Source organism: Tubulanus polymorphus, chromosome 4 (assembly GCF_964204645.1).
Source record: "Tubulanus polymorphus chromosome 4, tnTubPoly1.2, whole genome shotgun sequence".
NCBI lineage: Eukaryota > Metazoa > Nemertea > Palaeonemertea > Tubulaniformes > Tubulanidae > Tubulanus > Tubulanus polymorphus.
The window spans coordinates 25,871,256-25,892,118 of NC_134028.1; the positions used below are offsets into that span (position 1 = coordinate 25,871,256).

At 37.2% G+C, this 20,863-nt stretch overlaps 5 protein-coding genes and 1 non-coding gene across 7 annotated transcripts; 3 read left to right on the forward strand and 3 right to left on the reverse strand.

Moving 5' to 3' along the window:
- Positions 1-137: 137 nt before the first annotated feature.
- Trnaw-cca (transfer RNA tryptophan (anticodon CCA)) lies at positions 138-209 on the reverse strand. The gene has a single exon. It is a non-coding gene; the product is annotated as a tRNA-Trp (tRNA).
- Positions 210-941: 732 nt separating this feature from the next.
- Positions 942-2,818, forward strand: LOC141904513 (glycine receptor subunit alpha-1-like). The gene is made up of 7 exons (XM_074793104.1): positions 942-945; positions 1,033-1,100; positions 1,181-1,401; positions 1,551-1,633; positions 1,751-1,885; positions 1,964-2,331; positions 2,513-2,818. The coding sequence occupies exons 1-7, from the start codon at positions 942-944 to the stop codon at positions 2,816-2,818; spliced, it is 1,185 nt and encodes a 394-aa protein (XP_074649205.1).
- A 4,514-nt stretch (positions 2,819-7,332) lies between these two features.
- Positions 7,333-9,253, forward strand: LOC141904514 (transcription factor HES-1-like). Its single transcript, XM_074793105.1, has 3 exons — positions 7,333-7,341; positions 7,874-7,975; positions 8,642-9,253. The coding sequence occupies exons 2-3, from the start codon at positions 7,889-7,891 to the stop codon at positions 9,251-9,253; spliced, it is 699 nt and encodes a 232-aa protein (XP_074649206.1). The 5' UTR covers positions 7,333-7,341; positions 7,874-7,888.
- A 1,798-nt stretch (positions 9,254-11,051) lies between these two features.
- On the forward strand, positions 11,052-13,710 carry LOC141904117 (metallophosphoesterase 1 homolog). The gene is made up of 8 exons (XM_074792628.1): positions 11,052-11,416; positions 11,502-11,609; positions 11,681-11,843; positions 12,136-12,276; positions 12,373-12,513; positions 12,842-12,892; positions 12,978-13,170; positions 13,249-13,710. Exons 1-8 carry the CDS (start codon positions 11,205-11,207, stop codon positions 13,392-13,394), a joined length of 1,155 nt encoding a protein of 384 aa, XP_074648729.1. The 5' UTR covers positions 11,052-11,204; the 3' UTR covers positions 13,395-13,710.
- Positions 13,711-13,848: 138 nt separating this feature from the next.
- On the reverse strand, positions 13,849-16,679 carry LOC141903635 (etoposide-induced protein 2.4 homolog). 2 transcript variants are annotated; one of them, XM_074791841.1, is made up of 2 exons: positions 16,558-16,679; positions 13,849-16,155 (listed from the first exon to the last, which is right to left on the reverse strand). In XM_074791841.1, exon 2 carries the CDS (start codon positions 16,117-16,119, stop codon positions 15,097-15,099), a length of 1,023 nt encoding a protein of 340 aa, XP_074647942.1. In that variant the 5' UTR covers positions 16,120-16,155; positions 16,558-16,679; the 3' UTR covers positions 13,849-15,096. The 2 variants fall into 2 exon arrangements, with proteins under 2 accessions (XP_074647942.1, XP_074647943.1); XM_074791842.1 differs by having other exon boundaries at positions 16,571-16,671.
- A 334-nt stretch (positions 16,680-17,013) lies between these two features.
- LOC141904515 (uncharacterized) lies at positions 17,014-20,605 on the reverse strand. The gene is made up of 10 exons (XM_074793106.1): positions 20,570-20,605; positions 19,849-19,947; positions 19,478-19,563; positions 19,301-19,401; positions 18,582-19,150; positions 18,367-18,502; positions 18,165-18,273; positions 17,972-18,073; positions 17,229-17,487; positions 17,014-17,143 (listed from the first exon to the last, which is right to left on the reverse strand). The coding sequence occupies exons 1-10, from the start codon at positions 20,602-20,604 to the stop codon at positions 17,014-17,016; spliced, it is 1,626 nt and encodes a 541-aa protein (XP_074649207.1). The 5' UTR covers position 20,605.
- Between the last annotated feature and the right edge of the window lie 258 nt (positions 20,606-20,863).

Below are 20,863 nucleotides of genomic sequence, written 5' to 3' on the forward strand. Positions count from 1 at the left end.
ATTTATGTTTCGTTGGCTTCAAAGGCAAAACGCATACTTGACCGTGAAATCTAGCCTGGTTATTTTGGTGAAGAGAGAATCGGATGGAAATGAAAGAGAAAAATCTATCGTAATATCGAAAAAAAACGATCGACATGTGACCCCGACGTGACTTGAACACGCAACCTTCTGATCTGGAGTCAGACGCGCTACCGTTGCGCCACGGAGTCCGTTGCACACACTTGGTGAACTCAACGAAACAGCGAGAATGTCACCTAAGTTCAAATAGCCTTTAGAAATAACGCGCCGATATCTTAAATAAATTTTAGGGGAATTTTATTCCACAGCTAACAATTTCGATAGAAAAAAGGAACACGAAAGGTTCCACATTTATCACGACTCGATTGATAATAATTAAGTAAGTCAACACTTATCCAGAAAAACGACCAGTAAAAGGTGCCCTGAGAGCGCACGTGATTTCGTGAGAAAGTAATATAACACAAGTTTACACAATCACTTTTTAATTATACTGTTACCGATGGATTCAGAACATACAAAACAAAATTAAACACAAATATGAAGAGATTCTTTGCAATCAGTTTTATCAATATTTGCCTGGTACAAATATGGTAGGTAATTCTTATCAATATATTTTGCCTTATTTTAAATAAAATCCCGCAATAAATTAATAAATGATAAAATGTTTATTAAAAAAAATCATTTTATCATTAAGTAATTTATGGTGGGATTTTATTCGTATCGTTTTATCACGGATATTGTGATCTACATGATTCATTGCCTTTTTTATTGCAATTTATTTATTTTGTTTTTAATTATATCTATTTGAGAAATAATTTCATTTTTTCAGCTATGGCGGCGGAAATAGAACTTTAATTCAGCAGGTATTAAACGAGTTAATACACGGTGGTAATTACAGTAAGGCTATTCGACCATTCGAAATAATGGGTAAGTTTCAGTTGATATTGAAATCTTCCATAAACTCCATTTCTTTATATACAAAATCATTATCGATTCTTTGTTTTTCTTGATCAGCGCATCCTGTCCACGTTAAGGTGAATATGAAAATTAATACTATAAGCCACGTAGATAGTTCAAATATGGTAAGATTTAATTGAAGAAGGAATTAAACATCTCTGAACATTGGCGCAACTTGATGATAAAATGATAAAATCTTTTTCAGGAGTATAAAATGAGTATAATGTTACGTCAGATTTGGATGGACCCGAGACTATCATATACTATATACAATAATCATATCACCTTAGACGCCGAGTACAGGCGGAAGATCTGGACTCCGGATACATTTTTCTCCAACGAGAAAATGTCTCGTAGACATATGGAAACCGAGCCTAATGTACTGATCAGAATTTACCCAAACGGTACTGTCTACTACAGCATCAGGTATTGTTTGAAAAAAAAAAATTTCAATCGGAACATTGTATTTTTCAAATTCTTCGGTTTCTTTTACAAGATCTCAAAACTTGATAGAAAATGAACGTATATTCGAATTGAGGGGAAAACTTTATGTAAAGGCGCTGCATTTATTTCAGGTTAACGTTAACGATTAAATGCGCGATGGATTTGAAATATTTCCCGTTAGACACACAACACTGTTTCCTATTCACTGAAAGCTGTAAGTACTAAATTTACGAAAATCTCCGAAACCCTGAAACTTATTGCGTATTCGCAAATGCCATCATAAAACAAAATATATGTAGTTATATGCTATGTTTTTATGTATTTGCTACAGATGCATTCACTACGGCTGATGTGACAATGCAGTGGTACGGTTTGGGTATAGAATGCGAGGATACCGATCTATTTTTACCATCTTACAAGGTGGCTCGAATACGGATTGGAAGTTGTGGGGCCAGTTATCTGTCTGGTATGTGATATTCATGTTAAATCACATGAAATAGATTAGAAAATTTTTAGAGATTTATTGTTTTTGTTTGTATTTTAGGCGATTATCCGTGTTTGGTGTCGGAGTTACGATTCACACGTTTATACGGATATTATCTGATACAGGTTTACATCCCCAGCGGACTAGTGGTCGTTCTCGCATTTCTCTCGTTCTGGATTGACGTCAGCGCAGTTCCGGCACGTGTTACCCTCGGGATCACGTCCGTTCTGACGATCATCACCCAAACTTCGTCGAATCGGGCGTCGCTGCCTCATGTATCGTACGTGAAAGCGATGGATGTTTGGATGTCGGTTTGTCTGGCGTTCGCTATCGGGGCACTCGTCGAATTCGCGATCGTGAATTACTATTTCCGTAAAGACAAAGAAAAACTTGCCCAGAAAGCAACTGAGGCGCAAAACAAAGCTCAGGTTCGTCTGGAGAATCGAGCAATTACAACTCTTTTTGATTTTTTTCCTGAATTCCTTACGACTGTTCTCTATGCTTATATTCCAACCCCGACTTCAGTTTATGCAAAATCTGAAATAAATTGCAATTGCTGTTAATCGATTGAATATATACCTGATGTAAATCAATAGTATCTGTTTTCAGATGGCCGATGATGCCAATGGGAACGCAAAAAATGCCGAAACACAATTCGAAATGAGCGAAAGTGGGAATTGTACCTACAATCTGGATGACAAAACGCGACAAAAAGGGACCAAACCCGTACCGAAATTCATGAAGAAGTTTACACGCTCGGATTGGATCGATTTTGCAGCGAGGATTGGATTTTTAGGAAGTTTTTTGATTTTTACAATAGTGTATTGGGTCTACTATATCATAGTATCGAATGATTTAGATTCATCTGTGAGACCAGATCCTTTCAGCAATATGACTATTGTAAAAAATACGTAAAGAGTTGTGAAGTCAGAATAAAGATTCAACATATCGTTTCTGGTCCCCGGCAACATACATTGCATCTGTTCAAAAAGGTAGACGAGCCTCGGAGGGAAATGTGTACATAACGATTTTAAATCTATCGAAATTCTCCAACATCTTTCCTCCTTACAATTATATGATTTCTTTATCATAATATGTCTTTGAATTATGTATCTACAGCTTCAAACTCGTGTCTGAGAATTTCCCTCCATTTTTAAAGAAACTTCTTGATTTACTAAAAAGCTGCGCGTCTTCGAAATACATTTTGTGCTCGTTTCTAGAATCTAATTAAAATCTTGAAAACTTTATGCCATAAAATAGTTCTTCGGTTGTTGATGAATTGGCGAATGGAAGATTACAGGGAAACCATACGTTTGTGTAATGTGGGCGTTTCGGGAAACAATGTTGATCGGAGACCCTGGTTAGCGAGGATGATAGGGTTAACGTTGTGGGCGGTTGAAACATACGTAACAATGATTGGGTTGGTTTTTATGGACGCTTTCTTCAAGAGGATAATAGCGTGTGAAATAACGTTAAAACATAAAGTGGACTTGACCACCTAGCAACCGAAGAATATGATACTTGTAATTTCTGCACGGCCGCACCGGCAGCCCAACCGTATACAACCAACAGCCCAACCCTATATAATATTCGATAGGCTTCTCTGATAGTTGAGATCGTAATTGAGATATCGACGGCAAAGATTTGCTCTTAGTTACGATATCAAATTCCAACAAATCGAAAAACTTTACTTGACGGAGTGAAAAGGAAACATAGTTGATTAATTCAGAAATAATTTTTTTGAAGTTATACAATATTGTCTGTCGCCTTAGGGAATTGAATGGTAACTAGCCTGTTGGATTAAAAGACCACCTTTTAGTGGCTCGGTGTTTGCGGCCAGTGATTGAAATAACTTACAAATACTGGAATAATGGAATAATGTTCGTTTGGAAATCGTTCAACAGAATTGACCGCAATCTGAAAATCATTACACACTTCACAACCTCCACATATACCATTCATCCGTCAAACCAAATCCGATCAAAACAGAATCTCATTAAATACATTTCGATGCAAATTCTACATGCACCGAATCGATCGGTTTCAAGGGCTACTTCACGAATGAAAATCTATTTCACAACTGAAGTACCTTGTGTTATTGTTTCTGAGTGCACTCCTTCTTGCAATGGAGGCTCGTAGGTCTTAATTATACTTGTCAAGTAGCAGGTCGGTGTCTTTATAATGGATCACAAGAAAGTGAATTTCATGCCGTTCTATTTTCTGCCATAAGGTTTCAAGAATATCGATACTCTTAAGTCGTGTATTCAATATATTTCAGACGATAGAAAAAGCTACCATACAAAGTCTCTTTTGAGTTGAAAATGTGTTGTTGGGCATTTCAAGATACGAGACTGCTGACTTTTAATCTTGATACACGAATTTAGAGACTGTAGTAGGGCCCGTCATAAAGTATCTATTGAACTTATATCGAAGGATAACAAGTGAAGGAATTGCTCCAATATTTGGAATATAATCTGAGATTTGATTTTTAAGGTTTTTTCATACTATATGATAGTCGTGGTGGACATTCAGTGTCAATTCGCGAGTTGCTGAAGATTTGTCTATTACGTGGATTGAATGTAAAATCCACTCCTAATTCTACATCCCACGACCAATACCACGACTAATGAATCGAAATTCGTATGATACAAATTTCACTTGCTCAAATCAAAAAGATTGCACCTTCGAATTGTCCAAAGAGTTGTGTATAAAACCCTATAATCATCGTGCAACCCTGAGGACATAGCATCGTCGCGGTTTCATGTATATGTGGACACTGATACCCGGGTGTGTTTCTGCCCCGGGGAGGTCACCAGGGGTGCCAACAGGGGGCGGTCTACCAGGAAGCTATGATCTGATACAAGCGATAAAAATAAGGCGGAAAATTAGGTCATTGACATCTGAAAGCCGTAATTAAATCGTTGAAAACCGGGGGATGATTGGGTGACTATGGGGTACGGATTAGCGTAATGAATTCTCAGCGGGTTTCAGTCCACGAAAAATGAGATTCGATCTAGTGGAAAATACCCTCAAAGGCTGTCAGTAGTTCCCTCATTGTACTGTTTGACCTTTCATTTGTAATGGTCTTCGGCGGTTAACTTATAAAAGTTATGAAATGTCAAAATTCGAAAAAAATCACTGATTCTTTGTAGATAAACGCCTTAAACAGTAAGATTGAAAATCCGCGGGAGAATAAATGAATTCTTAAGCAGCGTGTCAGTCCACGAAAAATAGGTGCGATCTTGTGGAAAATACCCTCGAAGGCTGTCAGAGGTTCCCTTCAATTTACTGAAAATATCAAAATTCCTAACACATGAATTATTCCACGCAGATCAATGCATTCTAAAAACAGTAAGATTGAAAGCCCGTTGGAGTAAATGTATGAATTCTTACACAGGGTATGGGCCTACATTGACAGGGATAGAACACTGACAACCAGTCACTGCACCCGACTGGCCCTCACAACTAAATTGCCACTATCACTGACCAAGAAGTCTTCCAAATTGTACGCATCAGTCATGGCAGCTCAGTAGTGTGCCGGTGAGCACATTTGCTTTGAATTAGAAGTTTATACGTCCATGGTTGGGCTTTGGATTTTGGAAGAGGATAAATTCAATTTTAGATGCCAGCGTTTTCCATATAAGATGCCATTTCCCTTTTACGAATAAAGAAATGTTGCTAACTATTACGGCCTGCGATTATGAAATTACCGATATCAAACGGACGCAAAATTGCGACTAATTTTCGTCACTTCTTTCATTGATCGATCAGATGTGATTCTGATTATTTGAGGTCGTCTGTTTCGTCTTGGAAGGTGCCCAAATTACCTTCGATTGATTATCACACGACGCGCACTATCATCTGATCGATTGAGAACGTACGCCAAATAATTATCATAAACGTCGAATAGTAACACTCGCTTTCCAGGGGTCACTGAATCTTGATTGTCTTCAACGGAAACTAAAAATTATGCCATAGACTTTCAATGGTTTATGTATGAAGTGTTACGGTCTTTGAGACGTTATAATTGTCAGTAATCGTCCTAATCCAAATCGGAATAGATAGCGATATTATTTGTTTCATACATGTATAATAAATAATGTTATTTCCGATCATATTATCATTATATTAACCCTTTGTATCAAAGAAAAGATCCATGCAATATAGCTAATCGCATAGCCATGATATCAAAAGTCTTTCATAAAACTGAACCTTGTAATTCGAACTTACGAAGTCTGCAATTATGAAATTGGTTACAGGGTGAAATTGTACAATAATCTTCGGAACTACTTGGTCATGTAATCTATAAGATTAGATATTCATCTGGTTTGAAAAAATATCTAGTGAATAAATTAATTGATTAATTAGTTAATTAGATCTCTTTAAAAGCCACAAATCACAATGAAGATCACAAATGCCGTTGATAATTCTTTCGGGAAATGTTTTACTGGGAATATTTCTGTCTTTGACAGCTTTTCAGATGATAGAATCAAGGCGCCTCGTCATTTTAACGCGAATCCCCACTATTTTCCAGAAGGCGTCATACATTAACACCACGTATAAAGCGCTTCATTCAACTTTGATTAAATTTCAAAACCAAACAACTTCCATCAATGTCGTAGAATCTTTGTTAATGCGTAGCAAGTTTGTCTTGACTGTCGTTGTTTAGTTCGGTTTTAATGGATATTTGTCCGGAATAATGGAATTATCTCGGATTTGATGACGCAACGCGAGGTGTCGTTTGATTTAACGAAGCCAATGACAAATATTAGATTTCGTCCGAGAAGATAATCGCAAAAACTTGACTTTTATAGAATACATTTTCGGCAAAGATGGACTTTGTGGGGACGAATTCTTACAGACTATCGCCATGAATCAGCCGGAACTTAAAGAGTTTGCGCCAACGGATTAATGTCGGGGACATGTTAGAAAATATTTGGTACAATTCTATTTGCGGTCTGTCTACCGTTTCAAATATTAGATCACGTCTATTTGTGGGCTTGGCATTGCTTAGAAAAAGTGTCGAAAAATTTTCGACTATGAGTAGCCCGAAATCTTCGAACAAAATATCCCCAACAACTTTATCGATTATCGTGAAACCTGACATTTCTATTCCCACTTCTGTTTTATAAAGTTCTTGTTGTTAAACCCCACCGGCCTTAAAATAGATATTGCTATTATTTTTCAAACCATTCCTACCCCTAATACGTCAACCTCTAAACAACTTAAGAATAGATTTAAGAATCATTGTCAATGGCTGCTTTTTAAATCGGATTTGAACTTAGCAACCGTTTTACTCTAATTAGAAGATCTTTTTACTAAGAGATCATCCTTTAAAATTAAAGTTTTTACTTTGTAGTTGAAGAGTTGTGAAAAATGCTTCAGCGATAATTGAAATGAATCCCATCTTGATTTCGTCATGTCCATTACGTAAGCTTGTTGTTAGTTAATGATACGGTATGGGTGGGCGTGGTTATCGTGATTGTATACAAGTCTTTTGTATCGAAGAGTCCATCACCACTCACTGGCCGTAGGAGTATTTTTTGTTGACCTCAGATCGGCGCAATTTCATTGGTCGGTTTGAGTTTGTCTGGGGGTGAAATGCGATGTTTTTGAGAAGAGCTCTATATCGATGCCAGGGAATAAATAGCCCGTAGGGTCCACTCTAGACGACAGTTAGTGAAAGTTTCACCAACGAGCAAGTAGTTCGCTAGAAATAGAAAATCAGTTCTTCGCCTGGATTTTCAAGCTCAATGATGGAAGACCATAGTGATTTCATGATGCGAGATGGCAAAAAGGTATTTATTTGATATTTTAAAAAAAACTGTTCATAGATTTTGCTTTTTATATTTACTTCAAATAATACTCATTGAAAAAAATTCGGAGATAGATACATAAATCTTATCAAGAGTTTTGCTCGATTGCAGTCGTAGAGTTTTGACGTTTAGATGTTGTGTTTTATTTTTACAGAGTAATAAACCCCTCATGGAGAAAAAACGACGAGCTCGAATCAACAAGTGTCTGGTAGAACTGAAATCACTTATACTTGAAACCATGCAGAAAGATACTTCGGTAAGTTCTTTTCTATTGTGTGGGGAATTTCTCACTGTGAATGTTGGTTTTGTATGAGGAATGTTTTCACTTATATAATAAGAGAGTCGGTGGATGATCGTTATATATGTAATATGAATTAGTTCTATGTTGAGCACTGAATTGCTGAATTAAATTCAACATCGTTATAATAGGACCATGTTTACAGACAGGGACGGTTTTAACTGGGACGGAGTCATTTAACTAATATTAGTAGAATAACCACATTCAATCGTGGAGAACAGATATTAAGATAAAAAACCCACTATATACAGATTTAAAAGTTTTAAAAACAAGAATTTATTCAGTCAAAAATTAAAATGATATTTCACATCGAACACTCACTAGAGATGTGACGACGATCTCTAGTGAGTGTTCGAAATGTCATTTTCATTCTTAATTGAATAAATTCTCGATTTTGAAATTCTTAAAACTGTATATAGTTGGTTTTTATCTTATTTAGCTTATATGATCAATCGCATCTACGTAAACAGTGTTTCAATCCAAACTAACTATTACTGAAATTAATACTGCCTAGATAATCTAGAAAAAAAATACAAAAAAAATATTTGTAGATGTTTATAAGTAATTTCATCTGATTTATTATTCTTCATGTATATAATGGAATTATTTCTGATCTCTTTACAGACTCCCGGTTACAATAAACTGGAGAAAGCCGATATTCTGGAGCTGACGGTCAAATATTTACGTGACGTCAGAAACAAACGCGATTCATCACACGAGAAAACTCGAAACACTAAAATGTATCAATCGGGCTACAGCGCCTGCGCGAAGGAAGTCGCCCAGTTCATGTACTCATTCGATGGTGTCGATCAAGGCATGCGCGCTCGCGTACTCAATCACGTTATTTCATCGTTAGATCGGCTTCACAACAGTACTGATGTAGGTGGCGCCACTGAAGAAAAGCAAACATCGCCCCCGGAGGACCCGGTGGTTACTCCAGTGAGCAGTCGCGAATCTAGTCCAATCATGTTCGGCACTCCGACAAGCACGCCGAACAAAACAGCAACCACAATCACTTCAACGGACTTACAATCATCTCCGGGACTGTTTTCACCAGTAGGGGGCGCCAGTAGGCCGACATTGTATCTACCAACTACTGTTCCATATCAATTACATAACCATTCAAATTATCAGGCAGCGCCGGGGGTACCGATGAAATTCAACTACCCAGAGTTGATGCAACCAGTGGCTTTCAGTCATCAATATGTTGATCAGTCCATGTGGAGACCGTGGTAATTTCCACTTGTTCATTAAACTGTCATCGTAATTTTTCATCATCATTATCATCATTCATCAAGTGTCATCATTTTCCTCTATTTCTGTCTTTTACTTTTTGTCATCTTCATCTTCATCGTCACATCATCAGTGTCATTTCGCAACTAAGAATGTGTTCGTGTTCGAGTCATGCGCGGTCAAATCCCGGACAAACTCAAGAAATTATGTAAATAATCTTCATGTATAAATGAATCATATCAATTGTTACATATTTTGATATCAATTTTTATATATCAAAAGACGTGTAAATAAATTTTATCTCAATTATAAGAAAGATTTTGTATTGAATTTCTTTGGCTTTTTGCGGATGAAATCTGAACATAAAGCTCTCAGAATACCCACTCTTAAACAGGACGGTGGAACCAGATCCGCATCGGTGGCTTTTCGTATAGCGGATGATTTCTAGTCCAAAACCTTTGTCTTTTCGTCGAGGATGCACCTTACTGAGATAGAGGTGATATTGTTTAATTGGGTATGAATTAAATTGCGACATAAACGACACGCTGTGAAGTCATGTGATCATCTCAGACGACACCTCAAATTACGTCATCAAATCGGTCGTATTATTCCGTGTAAATACGTATTACATCTGACAATAAGGATCGCTCAGCATTGCCCGCGGAACCAAACAACCCGATTACGATACGTGATTGAATCTAAATTTGAAAAATAACATCGTTATAACTTGACCTTAGCGAAGGAGAATCAACCGAGATGACATAATTAAACACTGAACACTAAGACTGAACTGAATCATGCACCGCATAGATTTCATCTATATAGGCCTGCGAAATGCTACTCAATTTCACTATACAAAGAGTTAAATATTTGAATAATTTTAACAACAATAATTTCTGCAGCTTGATTTCAATTACCGGTACCATGCAGAATATTTTTTTTGTAAGATGCTTTGTTTCTTCAGTTCAGATTTCTATTGAATTATTTTTTACAAGAATTCAAATTAAAGGAGTTTTGATGATATACTATAGTTTTTTCTTCTAATAACTTCTATCTGACTACATATATGTGTTTGAATGCTCACTGAAATAATGATCTCCCCCACCCGCTGCGATCGAGTCGGACATCCCATTTTAGATTGGCAAAATCCCTAAATAGCTCATTTGTAAAGGAATCGTTTTGCCGGGTGAATTTCTCTTTTGGTCTAGGCTTTTTGTTGTGCGTTTGATGTAACACCCTTGGGGCATCATGACATCCATAGGTACAATTCTTTTTGAGTAGAACTTCCGATAAACGTTAAATAAGTTCTTTTCTAATGGTAGTCCGAATTCTTATGGGATTAATCTTGTACAAAGATTTCAAAGGTGCTTTTAACTAAGAACTCTTCCTCTTCCGTGATTATTTGGTCATTAGTGGGGTAGGACTCCAACGAATGAGGGCATCACCCGAGAAAAGAGTAAATAATCTTGGGTTTTTAATCTATGATCATGATGTTTTGTAAATCACGTTGTAGCTGAGCTGTTGAAAATGTTTTTCACAGGTTGTGTTCATTTCTGCAAAAAAATTGTTAAAAGTCTTTTTCTTAAGTTTTTGGAATTTCTGCAAAAATATTCGCTGTTTCTAGCAAGCCCGTTTCCCGCAACATGCATGTGCAGCACTGAATCTCAAATCTATTGTTATGTGCTGTCAGCTACTGAATTTACTTGCCCGCGGTATTGCATTATTTCGCTAGGAAGCCGTACCGTGCTGCCACCAAATTCAGGTTAAATAAATTGCTAGAATATCAACTCTCAAGGTCGAGGGCTGTGAAATGTCAAAATTTATTTTGATAGCAGCTTAAATACTAACTCTACTTAAGCAGCTCTTTATTAATCAAAAATCTGATTATCAATTTGAATCTAATGGAATTCCCATGCTTAAATGATATGATAGTCCATATGAACACCATAACTGAATGAACATTTTAAGGCGATCTGTGCATTGTATTTGTATAGCTGCCCTGATGAAGTTAGCGCTGACACCACCTGGCCGTTGGTTTAGAGAATATCAGAGGAGACACAAAATAAATCATTTCGTTGCACTGTCTGCAGTTTTCTTGATTTTATACAATGAATATGTTTCACATTGGTTACAGTCGACTTATTGGCCGCAAATTCCAGTGTCTATGTGAGTACCGGTAAATGGTAGCTCTATTCTCCAAGTGAAGTGAGCACTAAGGTTCCTCTTTAATAGATTTTTTCTTGCTTTGTAGCACGGAAGAGGATAATCTAAAGGTTTTATTTGTCACAGATCCTCAGCTAGTCGGTTTCGATAATGAGCCGCACTTGTTAGGCATTATAACAAGATATGATTCAGATAGGTATGTCTGTGGCGATGTACGCTCGACTTTGGGACCCGACCTCCTTCGCCATAACATCCATTTATTTTCAGATACATGCGACGCACATTTCAATCGTCGATCAGTTACGTAAAGCCAGATGTTGTAGTATTTCTCGGTGATCTGTTGGACGAGGGCAGCATCAGTTCAGATCAACAATACCAAATCTACGTTGATCGTTTTCGGCAAGTTTTTCACGAGGCATATCAAACTAAGGTATTTTTGTGGAAAGTAGATATTTTGCCGGTGTGGTATTATTATTCTAGTGAACACAATTTTGCCGGGTCAACTACTAAAGCTCAGCAGAAATGAGAAACGAAGTATCGATTTGTGTTAGCTTAAGGTGCTGGACTCTCAAAATATTCAAGAAAGCATCAAAGAAAAATTAGTGAAAAATTGATCAGCAAAATAGCGTCAACTAGACTTATGCTATCCACTTCGCATTTTTTGTGTGAGCATAATTTTGAAAACCGACTCCGCGATGAATAAGTTGTGAATTTTGTTTTAGTTTGAACCCGTGTTTATTTCTGGTGACAATGATGTCGGTGGTGAAGGATCTGATCCGATGACGACGTCAAAAGTGCAAAGATTTGAAAAGTATTTCCCCAGCAAACGAGTTAAGACAGCAAAGTTTGTCGATATTATCGACGTAAGGATTCTTCTACCATTCATTTCATCTCTTTACTATTAATCATTTGTTTCGAAATTCTGCAGATGATACTGGTATATATCATTGTCGTTTCAGGCAAATATTGATTTGAACAAATTTGCAACAGAAATTAAGAAGGATCTCAAAAATGTAGCGACTCAAACCGACGATAAACAACTGAAAATCGTGATCAATCATAGCGGAATTTTGTATCGAGAAAGATATGTATTATTGAATGTAAGGTTCCAATCAGTGAAGCAGATACCAAAATTTAAAGGGAGTGTTAACCAATCTATTATACAGTAAACCTCGCTCTACTATTTTTCAAAACGAAATATTTTTCTGATTTCTTAACATACTTTCCTATCCCTTACTCAGACTTTGCTTAATAGCTCAGACCAATTATGCCTGTATTTCTACCAGTTAGTCCGAGTAAGCGGCAAGGTTGACTGTATTAACTTTTTTTAACCAGGGACGCATTAACTAAGGTTGACTATATAGATACGGGCATTATCTGTACTGTAAATGAATTGCTCATTCCGTATCCCGTATTTCTTATTAAAAGGTGATAGAAACATTGAAACCAGCAATAATATTCACATCACATACTCATGTGGTAGGTACAATCGTGGATCTAATGCAGTTTCACTTGAGATCTATTCAATTCGACATATATCTTTCACCATCTTTATTTCATATAGTCTAGATTATGGACGTGTCCGGACTGTTACAGAAATCATCGGCCGAACAGCATTCACCTGAAAGTCGATCGTTTAACATCGAACAAGTTTCAAACATTCCCAGTCAATAACGATGACCTTAAAGAAATCGTCGTCCCGACTTGTAGTTACAGAATGGGTGTACCGGATATGGGTTACGGATTCGCTATATTCAGTACGTATTCAGATCGAAGATCGGATTCGTATTATCTGCTTACTGATGAACTTCATAAATAACACGTTTATATTTTAGACAAATCCGGCCGGTTCGACTACGCAGTGCTATGGCAGGTGCAGAGATACCCGCAGTTATGGAGTTACTTGGCCTTTCTGATTGTAGCTTCCGTAATCAAATTAACACTTTTCTTTTCAAATCGCAGTCGATTTTTGTTCAGGTGACAAGCGTATTTATGAATTGTTTTATGAATACAGTCAACCACTGATATACCGCCCTTCCATTTACAACCAACCCTCGGCTACCGCCTCAAGGTTTTCTCAATGTACATCTCTATACAAATACATAGTAAAACACCCCTGATATACCGCCATACTCTCTATACCGCCGAAATCGTTCTGCACCGATGTGGGCGGTATATCTGGGGTTGACTGTAATTCATATTTAAAGTAACTTATTCAAAGTGTCTCATATCATAAACAGTTTATCTTGCTTTGTTCAATATTTATATGCATGTATTTATACCTATTTCGAGTATGTTGAGGTTTATTGGTTTTATTGCTATTAAATTTTCATTAAATGATGTACATTGTGTCAGTATTTTCTGATATTCCGCAGACATTATGAGAACATGGAATCGTCTTGAAAAAAGAATAACTCATAAAACCTAAAAAGATGTCAGTTACAATCATTCTATTGAATTAAGCAGAACATTCATCAGATTTTTTAACACGCATACATCTTAAACGAGCATAAATATCTGGTGCCAAATGCTGGAAGGGAGGAGCTTTTCTATATCACTGTTAACACTAAAACAACCTTTCAGCAAAACCGGCCTCTCGACTTTACAATTCAATCAAGGATAAAATGGCACCAAAAGTCAAGTAAATATATTTACACCCAGCCACACTTCAGTTCAAACTAAGCTTCTTGTACGTATCAATTAAAAATATTCAAAGCAAAAATATGAAAGTTATATACAACATACAATGTACTGGCTAGGTGGATATTATTTGATATACATCAGCAGTGTTCGACATATACTGTATTGGGATTTTAGAATGAAGGGCTGCATCTATTTTAAAAGCCAAACACCAAAACTACAAAGCTACTCATCAACTCACTACAACTTATAAAGCAAACATTGACATCAACTTTAAAAGGGCAGCAGTTTTAACAGAGATCGCCGACTGTTGGATACCGAAAAGTGGCCAGCCCTTTAAAAACTCCTTGTGCGGAACATTGATCAGTACACTGCTGTATTAGAAGCATTGAGGTAATAAATACAAATGACAATGGATTATAACAATTAATGCTTCGATTGATTAGAAGCACAAAATACAGTCAAGTAGAATCCGCTTAATTCAGATCATTTGCGACTGATGAATATCAGGATTAAACATCATATTCTTCAAACCGGTGGTACATTGAATCACGGTCCCCACAGATCAGTCATTCCAGGATATGAAGACTCTTAAGGAGAGAATTTCAAATTATGAGAAAGTGTCTGCATCACTAACATATCCCAATTGTGGTAGACTCCTCCTAAATGGGTACTGTTTATCTCAGTAAATTGTAAAACCAGTGGTTTTGTAAGCAATTAAATTTCATCCTTAATATTACCTAAATTCGGGGTCTATCAGTAATTGGGTAATTTACCATCATTGGGTAAAAACAAATCCGGGATCCGGACTGTACTGATTTAGGCATAGTCCGTAGTAGGGGGAGTTTTATAGGAATTAACGACATTTTGCTCAATGAGTTTCAAGCACCTTAAAAGCATTTTCAGCTTATAAGGAGTTTTTTAAGTAATCATAGGGACTCTGTGGAAGTAAGAGTGAACCGAAAATAATGTCCTGATTAAATCCACATCAAACTGATCCAAATTAAGCGGGTTCGACTGTACGAATAAAAGACAACATTAAATCATTTCATCGTCGTATTACGTTTAACAGGGGTCGATGAGGGAGTCGACCTGGCGCTGCTCGGACGTTTAGAGGTGACCGTATGCTGAAATATCGCGTTACTGATCGTAACGACGATCGCGAACAATTTCAACGGGAAATCGCAATACGACTGCTGCACGGCGTCCGCTTCGTTCGCGCTGATTATAAACAATGGAAACAAAATCGAAAACACGCAACCGCTCACGACGTATGAGCTCGGCATCGACGTCAAAACGGCGAGGGGTAAACCGAAACCGATGAAATACGGCCATTGAGTTTCCATGTACGATAGACGTTTATGAACCTCCCAGCCCATGTTATACCACTTATACTCGAACGCGTACAACGAATATAACATACACATATGAACGAGGCCGACGAGTTCGCCGAGACCTCGTATCGGTAGAAAGTTCGCCAACATCCCCTGAATGAGGAATAATCCTTGCAGCAATAAACTGAACAATACATCGGCGATCACTTTACTCAAACTCGGCATCAAATTCGGACGGCCGCGCGAACTTTTATACGCCGCGTCGGCGATGTCCTGGAACCATAAACTGTTGACGATTTTACTCAGAATGAACAACGGTAGAATCCATAACGCGCCGAACGTCCACGTTAACATCGGCCCGAGCCACGTCCATATCGTACTCGAATCGGCGCTGCTCGCGAATATATACTGCGTAAAGAATCTCAGACACGGTATCACGATGAAATTGAAGAGAATAATACTGGCCCAAAATATTCCTCCGTTCCACATACAGCACAGTACGATTCTCTGCATGATGTTCGGAACGGATTTTTCTTTCTTTTTTTCCGGCGTTGTTTTCATGCGTTCGGCTCGCCGGCGCGCGAGGGTACTCTGAGGTTCGCGACTCGGAGATGAATTCTGTTGCGCGGCTTCTAATTCTTTATCCAAATAGAATAACCGCGCAGCGCCGAATACGCCGTCCTGAAGTCCTTTAGCAACGCCCAGAGCTATCAGCTTCACCGTATCCGCCATAGTTAATTTCGTGGTTTTTTAGAGTTTCCAGGTCACCTGAAATAGATCGAATAAATTGACAAGAAAGGATTGAACATTGTAAATACGAACCCCTGACGGCCGTCCCGTGTGTGTGGGGACATCATCGATGCACAGCGCGGGCTTGTGTAAGAGTTATCGTAAACACAATAATCTGTTAATCCGCTGGATACTGGATTATCGTTTTTACACTACCTGCAACTCTGATACCAGCCCCTGTGCTGCATGTGCATCGATCAGCATAATATGATACTGTCTTTTAGTTTTTAAGAAGGAGATGGATGGCGGTCACGTTGTTTCGACTCATCTCATTATTTGATTAAAAATAAAAAAGTGACAAGTCTAAAAGAAGCCCAATCATCAAAAAATCTTCATCATACGGACAATTTTTTAAGTATTTCAACTAATTTCTTTACTCACACTTGATAATTACATGTTGTTAGCAAGAATCACGTCGGAATTGTCACCAATCAATTAACTACGAAATGTCATGAAGCAAATATATTGGAATACGATAGACGTCATAAGACTCTCGATTTACGACTTGAAACTGTTGAGTGGGCTCGAATCCCATAAAATGTGTGCAGTTTCTAAATTCAAATTAAAACTTCATTCAGCAAACTTTTCATCCTCGCTTGCCAGGGGTCCGGTATCGCTCTAGTCTGTTCCCTAATCGTTGGTCGGAGGCTTTTATAATCGGATGGGCTCGTGGTTTGTGAAAATATCCGATCGAAAAAATAAACCACAGACGGGTTACTGACTATTATCACTCCCCTTCTCGCTTCAAAACTCGGGGAAACCGACAATCAATCATAGCCAACCTAAATATTTCTTACAAAAATTTATTTCTCTACAAAAAATTCCAACAATCCAAGATCATGAATCAGAATTTTCTTCTATTCCTGAATTTTCCTCATCAAAACCATAATCAGCAATCAAAATCGGAAAATGGCGGCCTTTCGTACATAATAGAGAGTAAAGTGATCGGTAGATACATGCAGCATCGCTGAAACGATAAAAAGAACAACTCTTTAAACTTGTGGATAAACTGTTTTTTTTGTACACTGAATTGAACAATGCGTAGAACATACCAATCAGTGACATCTAGTTTTTTCAACCGTTGCAGAAGATCATTTGAATAATCAAACAGCGCAGATTCATTATGTAGAATATCTAATTTTGATTGTATATGCGAGTATTGATAAAGATGCTGAGGTTTTGTGTACATCAACGTTGTATTAGCAGAATAATCTGCAGTGTTTGTCGTCGTTTGATTTTCTGCGAAGTATTTTTCAACTCTACTGCATACTTCAACCGTTTCCTCGCTAGAGCTTATGAATTTCCGACATTCTGAAAGAAGACCATAAAATTTCACAAATTCCACGCGAGAAATTCAAATATGGGGAGAGTAACGTTCCAAACTGAGTTTCAAATTACTGGTATTATTGCTAATAATGTTGTTTGGTTATTTCCAAAATCTCTATGTATTAAATTAAGCAGCCAACAAAATCACCCCCAATCAATCGCTTGCCAGTTCGGGGGTGGTGGAAGATTGAATGAACCGGAACTGAAATTTCCAATGAACTTCAAAATGTAAATGTAAAATGTAAATTCGACTGCCAATCACAAAGCTTTATCTGTACTTTCGTTTCAAAATCAAACCCATTATTTCACTCACAGTGTGTTAAGGACAACCAAATCAAAACCAATCGGACTAAATATACCAGTAAGGTCAATCCCTAATTCAAGATGATATTTTGGACCTATTCGTTTTGTATAGAGATGGATTTTGAATTACGAAATCTATTCATATTTGTTTAAGAATTAATGGTACCTTTGTTTAGAGTTCTGTATTGTTTTTCTGATTCCGCGATAAATAGAAGTGATTTTTCGAGGATCGACTTCGTCCTGAGTAACTGTGATAACTTTAATGAATCTGAATTAAAATTTACAAATAGATCTTAAAACCGAGTCGACAATCAGGGATATAACCGACGTTCAATTCGCCTTGAGAAAAATAAACCTACCAGTAATTGAAGGCGGACACGTTCCCTCAATCATTCTATGAGACAAGTCGTAACTTTTCGTCAGTTTAAATATTAGACGCTGTATTGAAGAGAATCTGTCTTCGCTTATCTTAAAAATGTACGTCAAGGACTTAAACGAATGCATGTATTCTGAAGAAAAGCATTATTGCAAGAAAAAAATATGCCAGCAGAGAAAGGATACATATTTTTCAACATTCAAGAAAAATTCCGGTGTTGAAATTTCATCAGTCGCTCGGTTAAGCTTCAATATTTCCTGCCTCAATTTGTAATTCTTCATAAAAAGTTTCTTTACTTTGGACGGAACGATTAAATCCTGCCTGAAATATAAAATACAGCCTTAAGTTTAATAGCCGGTGAGCTTAATTAGGTGAACACAAATACTGATCCAAGACTTACCCATCTTTGACCAGCAAAAATGGTTTTTCATCGTCACATTCTTGTTTTTCACATGGTCCAGCCACATTATCACTACTACAGTTTTTTTGTGCGTTCGATAACATATTACTGATATTTGCCTGAACAGAATCTTCAACATTATTAACAACTTCTTGTTTTCTTAAATCAGTAGTACACACTGGAGATAAATTTTCTCCAAGTCTTTCAGCTGCCCGTGGATTGTCTACACTTTGTTTGCTAATGCAAGAAATCTCATTTTTTACGATGTTTTTATTCCTAACCGGTGCTGCCGATGCGGGTAATGATTTTCCTGCCGATGACGGTTTCTTGTAAGACGGATTGCGTTTTTTGTATGAAGTAGAATCGGTTTTAAACGGAGCAGTTTCGTGAACTGGTTTAAAATTTTTCACCGGTTTTTGCTGTTTTACTTTCACTTTAGAATTCTTATTCTCCTTTTCATCAACACGAGATTTCAGCGGCTGTTGGCCAGATTTCAACTTTTTGATCGAGACATCGGCGGCGCTTGTAATAGAAGGTGTTTGCTTCTTCTCAATCGCTTTAGCTTCCAACTAAAAACATAACGTACCAAAATAGTTTAAACAAATGTAACATTTAACGACCGATGACGTATGCCTAGAATTTTCCGAGAAAATCAGAGAAAGAAAAATCATATTTAAGTCAAAACTTTGAATCATCTATCAGAATAAACTGTCACTGACCTTCATTTGTATTTCTCTTGCTTTTTGCGCTTTCACAAGAAGTTCTTCTACTCTTTTCATTTCCTCTTCATTCTTCCGTTGTGTTTCCTTATCATTCTCCTCTGTTTGAACGGAAAAAAGAATTCGTAAATATCATATTTTTAGTTTCTCAAAAAGGAACTGAACGTAGATACAAACCTTTTTCTTTTGTTACATTTCTCTCCTTACTCAACAACTTTTCTGGTTGATTTACTTTTATAACTTCAGTCGACTTCTTATTTGTCCTAAACGAAAACAAATCATAGTATTTCAATTCATTAGATTTATCTATGCAGACCTGCCAACCACATCAGGGACAAGAAAAGTTAATTTTCAGGGACCAAAAAAGGAAAAATGAAGACTTAAAGGGACAGTAGAAATTGTTTTAGGGACAGCAATTGATTTTCAATAGCAAAAAAACACCAGCAGGAACAGTGAGGCATTCTCAGGGACAGTCCCTGACAATCGGGGACAGTTTGACAGCTCTGTCTATGGGCTAGGGTGAATAACTTAACCTTACTTAAACTTACCAGGGTTTGAAGAGGGAGCGACAATCGGAAGAAATCTCTTGGCATTGTTTGATAAGAGTTTCGTATTCTTGAATTTTGAGGAGCAGATGCGCAGTTAGCCTAGAAAATATGATTCATCCAACATTGAATTAATCAATTGTTATTTTCACAAGAAGGGTGTGGCAGAGTGAAAGTTACTCACAAAATAACTAAGGGATCTACTCTAGTTCCACAGTTCTGAGTTAAATATTACTCTCGTGTTAAACACAGAACCCAGTTTTACAGTCGTGAATTAAAGAGTCAACTCTGAGTTTTAAGTTTGTTCATTTCCAAAGAGTTAACTCTCCAACAATGCCCAAAAGTGTGAATCTGAACTCAGAACTGTGAACTGTGGAACTGTGTTCTGAAAATAAACTGATTCACCGATTTTAACTCAAGAGTTAACTCACGACAAAACTGTCGGAGTGGACCCTATCACGGGCCCGTTTCAGATACGTGCCGTAGGTAATGTATTGTATATTGGAAAAGTCGATAATCTAGTTCACTGTTCAGTAGTTGATGTAGATTGTAGTAAGTTGGAAGATTTTTTTGCAAAAAAATCGTGTTAATCGCTCATTTGTTTCTCAGTGAGTGCTTTTATTTTAGAGTGAAATCGAATAACATTTTGTATTGAAATTTTAGGTACATAACATGCGAGGAATCATATGCATGGGTAAACACAAATATATACACAAAAATTTACCTGTCAAAACTATCTTCATTCACGGTGCCCGCCATATTTGTGTTCAATAATGTAATATATTGAATTGAATAGGCGGCACCACCAGCCAACTCGCCTGCCAGTGCACAATCCGATATTAGACTGGTTACCAATTCAACTTTATTGTAGATCTACAAAGTCTAACTCAAGGCAATTTACGATACAAAACAGAACACAATAAGAGACTCGTAGCCAATTAAGGAAAATAATCTAAACAGACACTACGAAATCTTCTTCAACATTAAATCTGGGGCAATTCAGGCTATTTTGTATTTA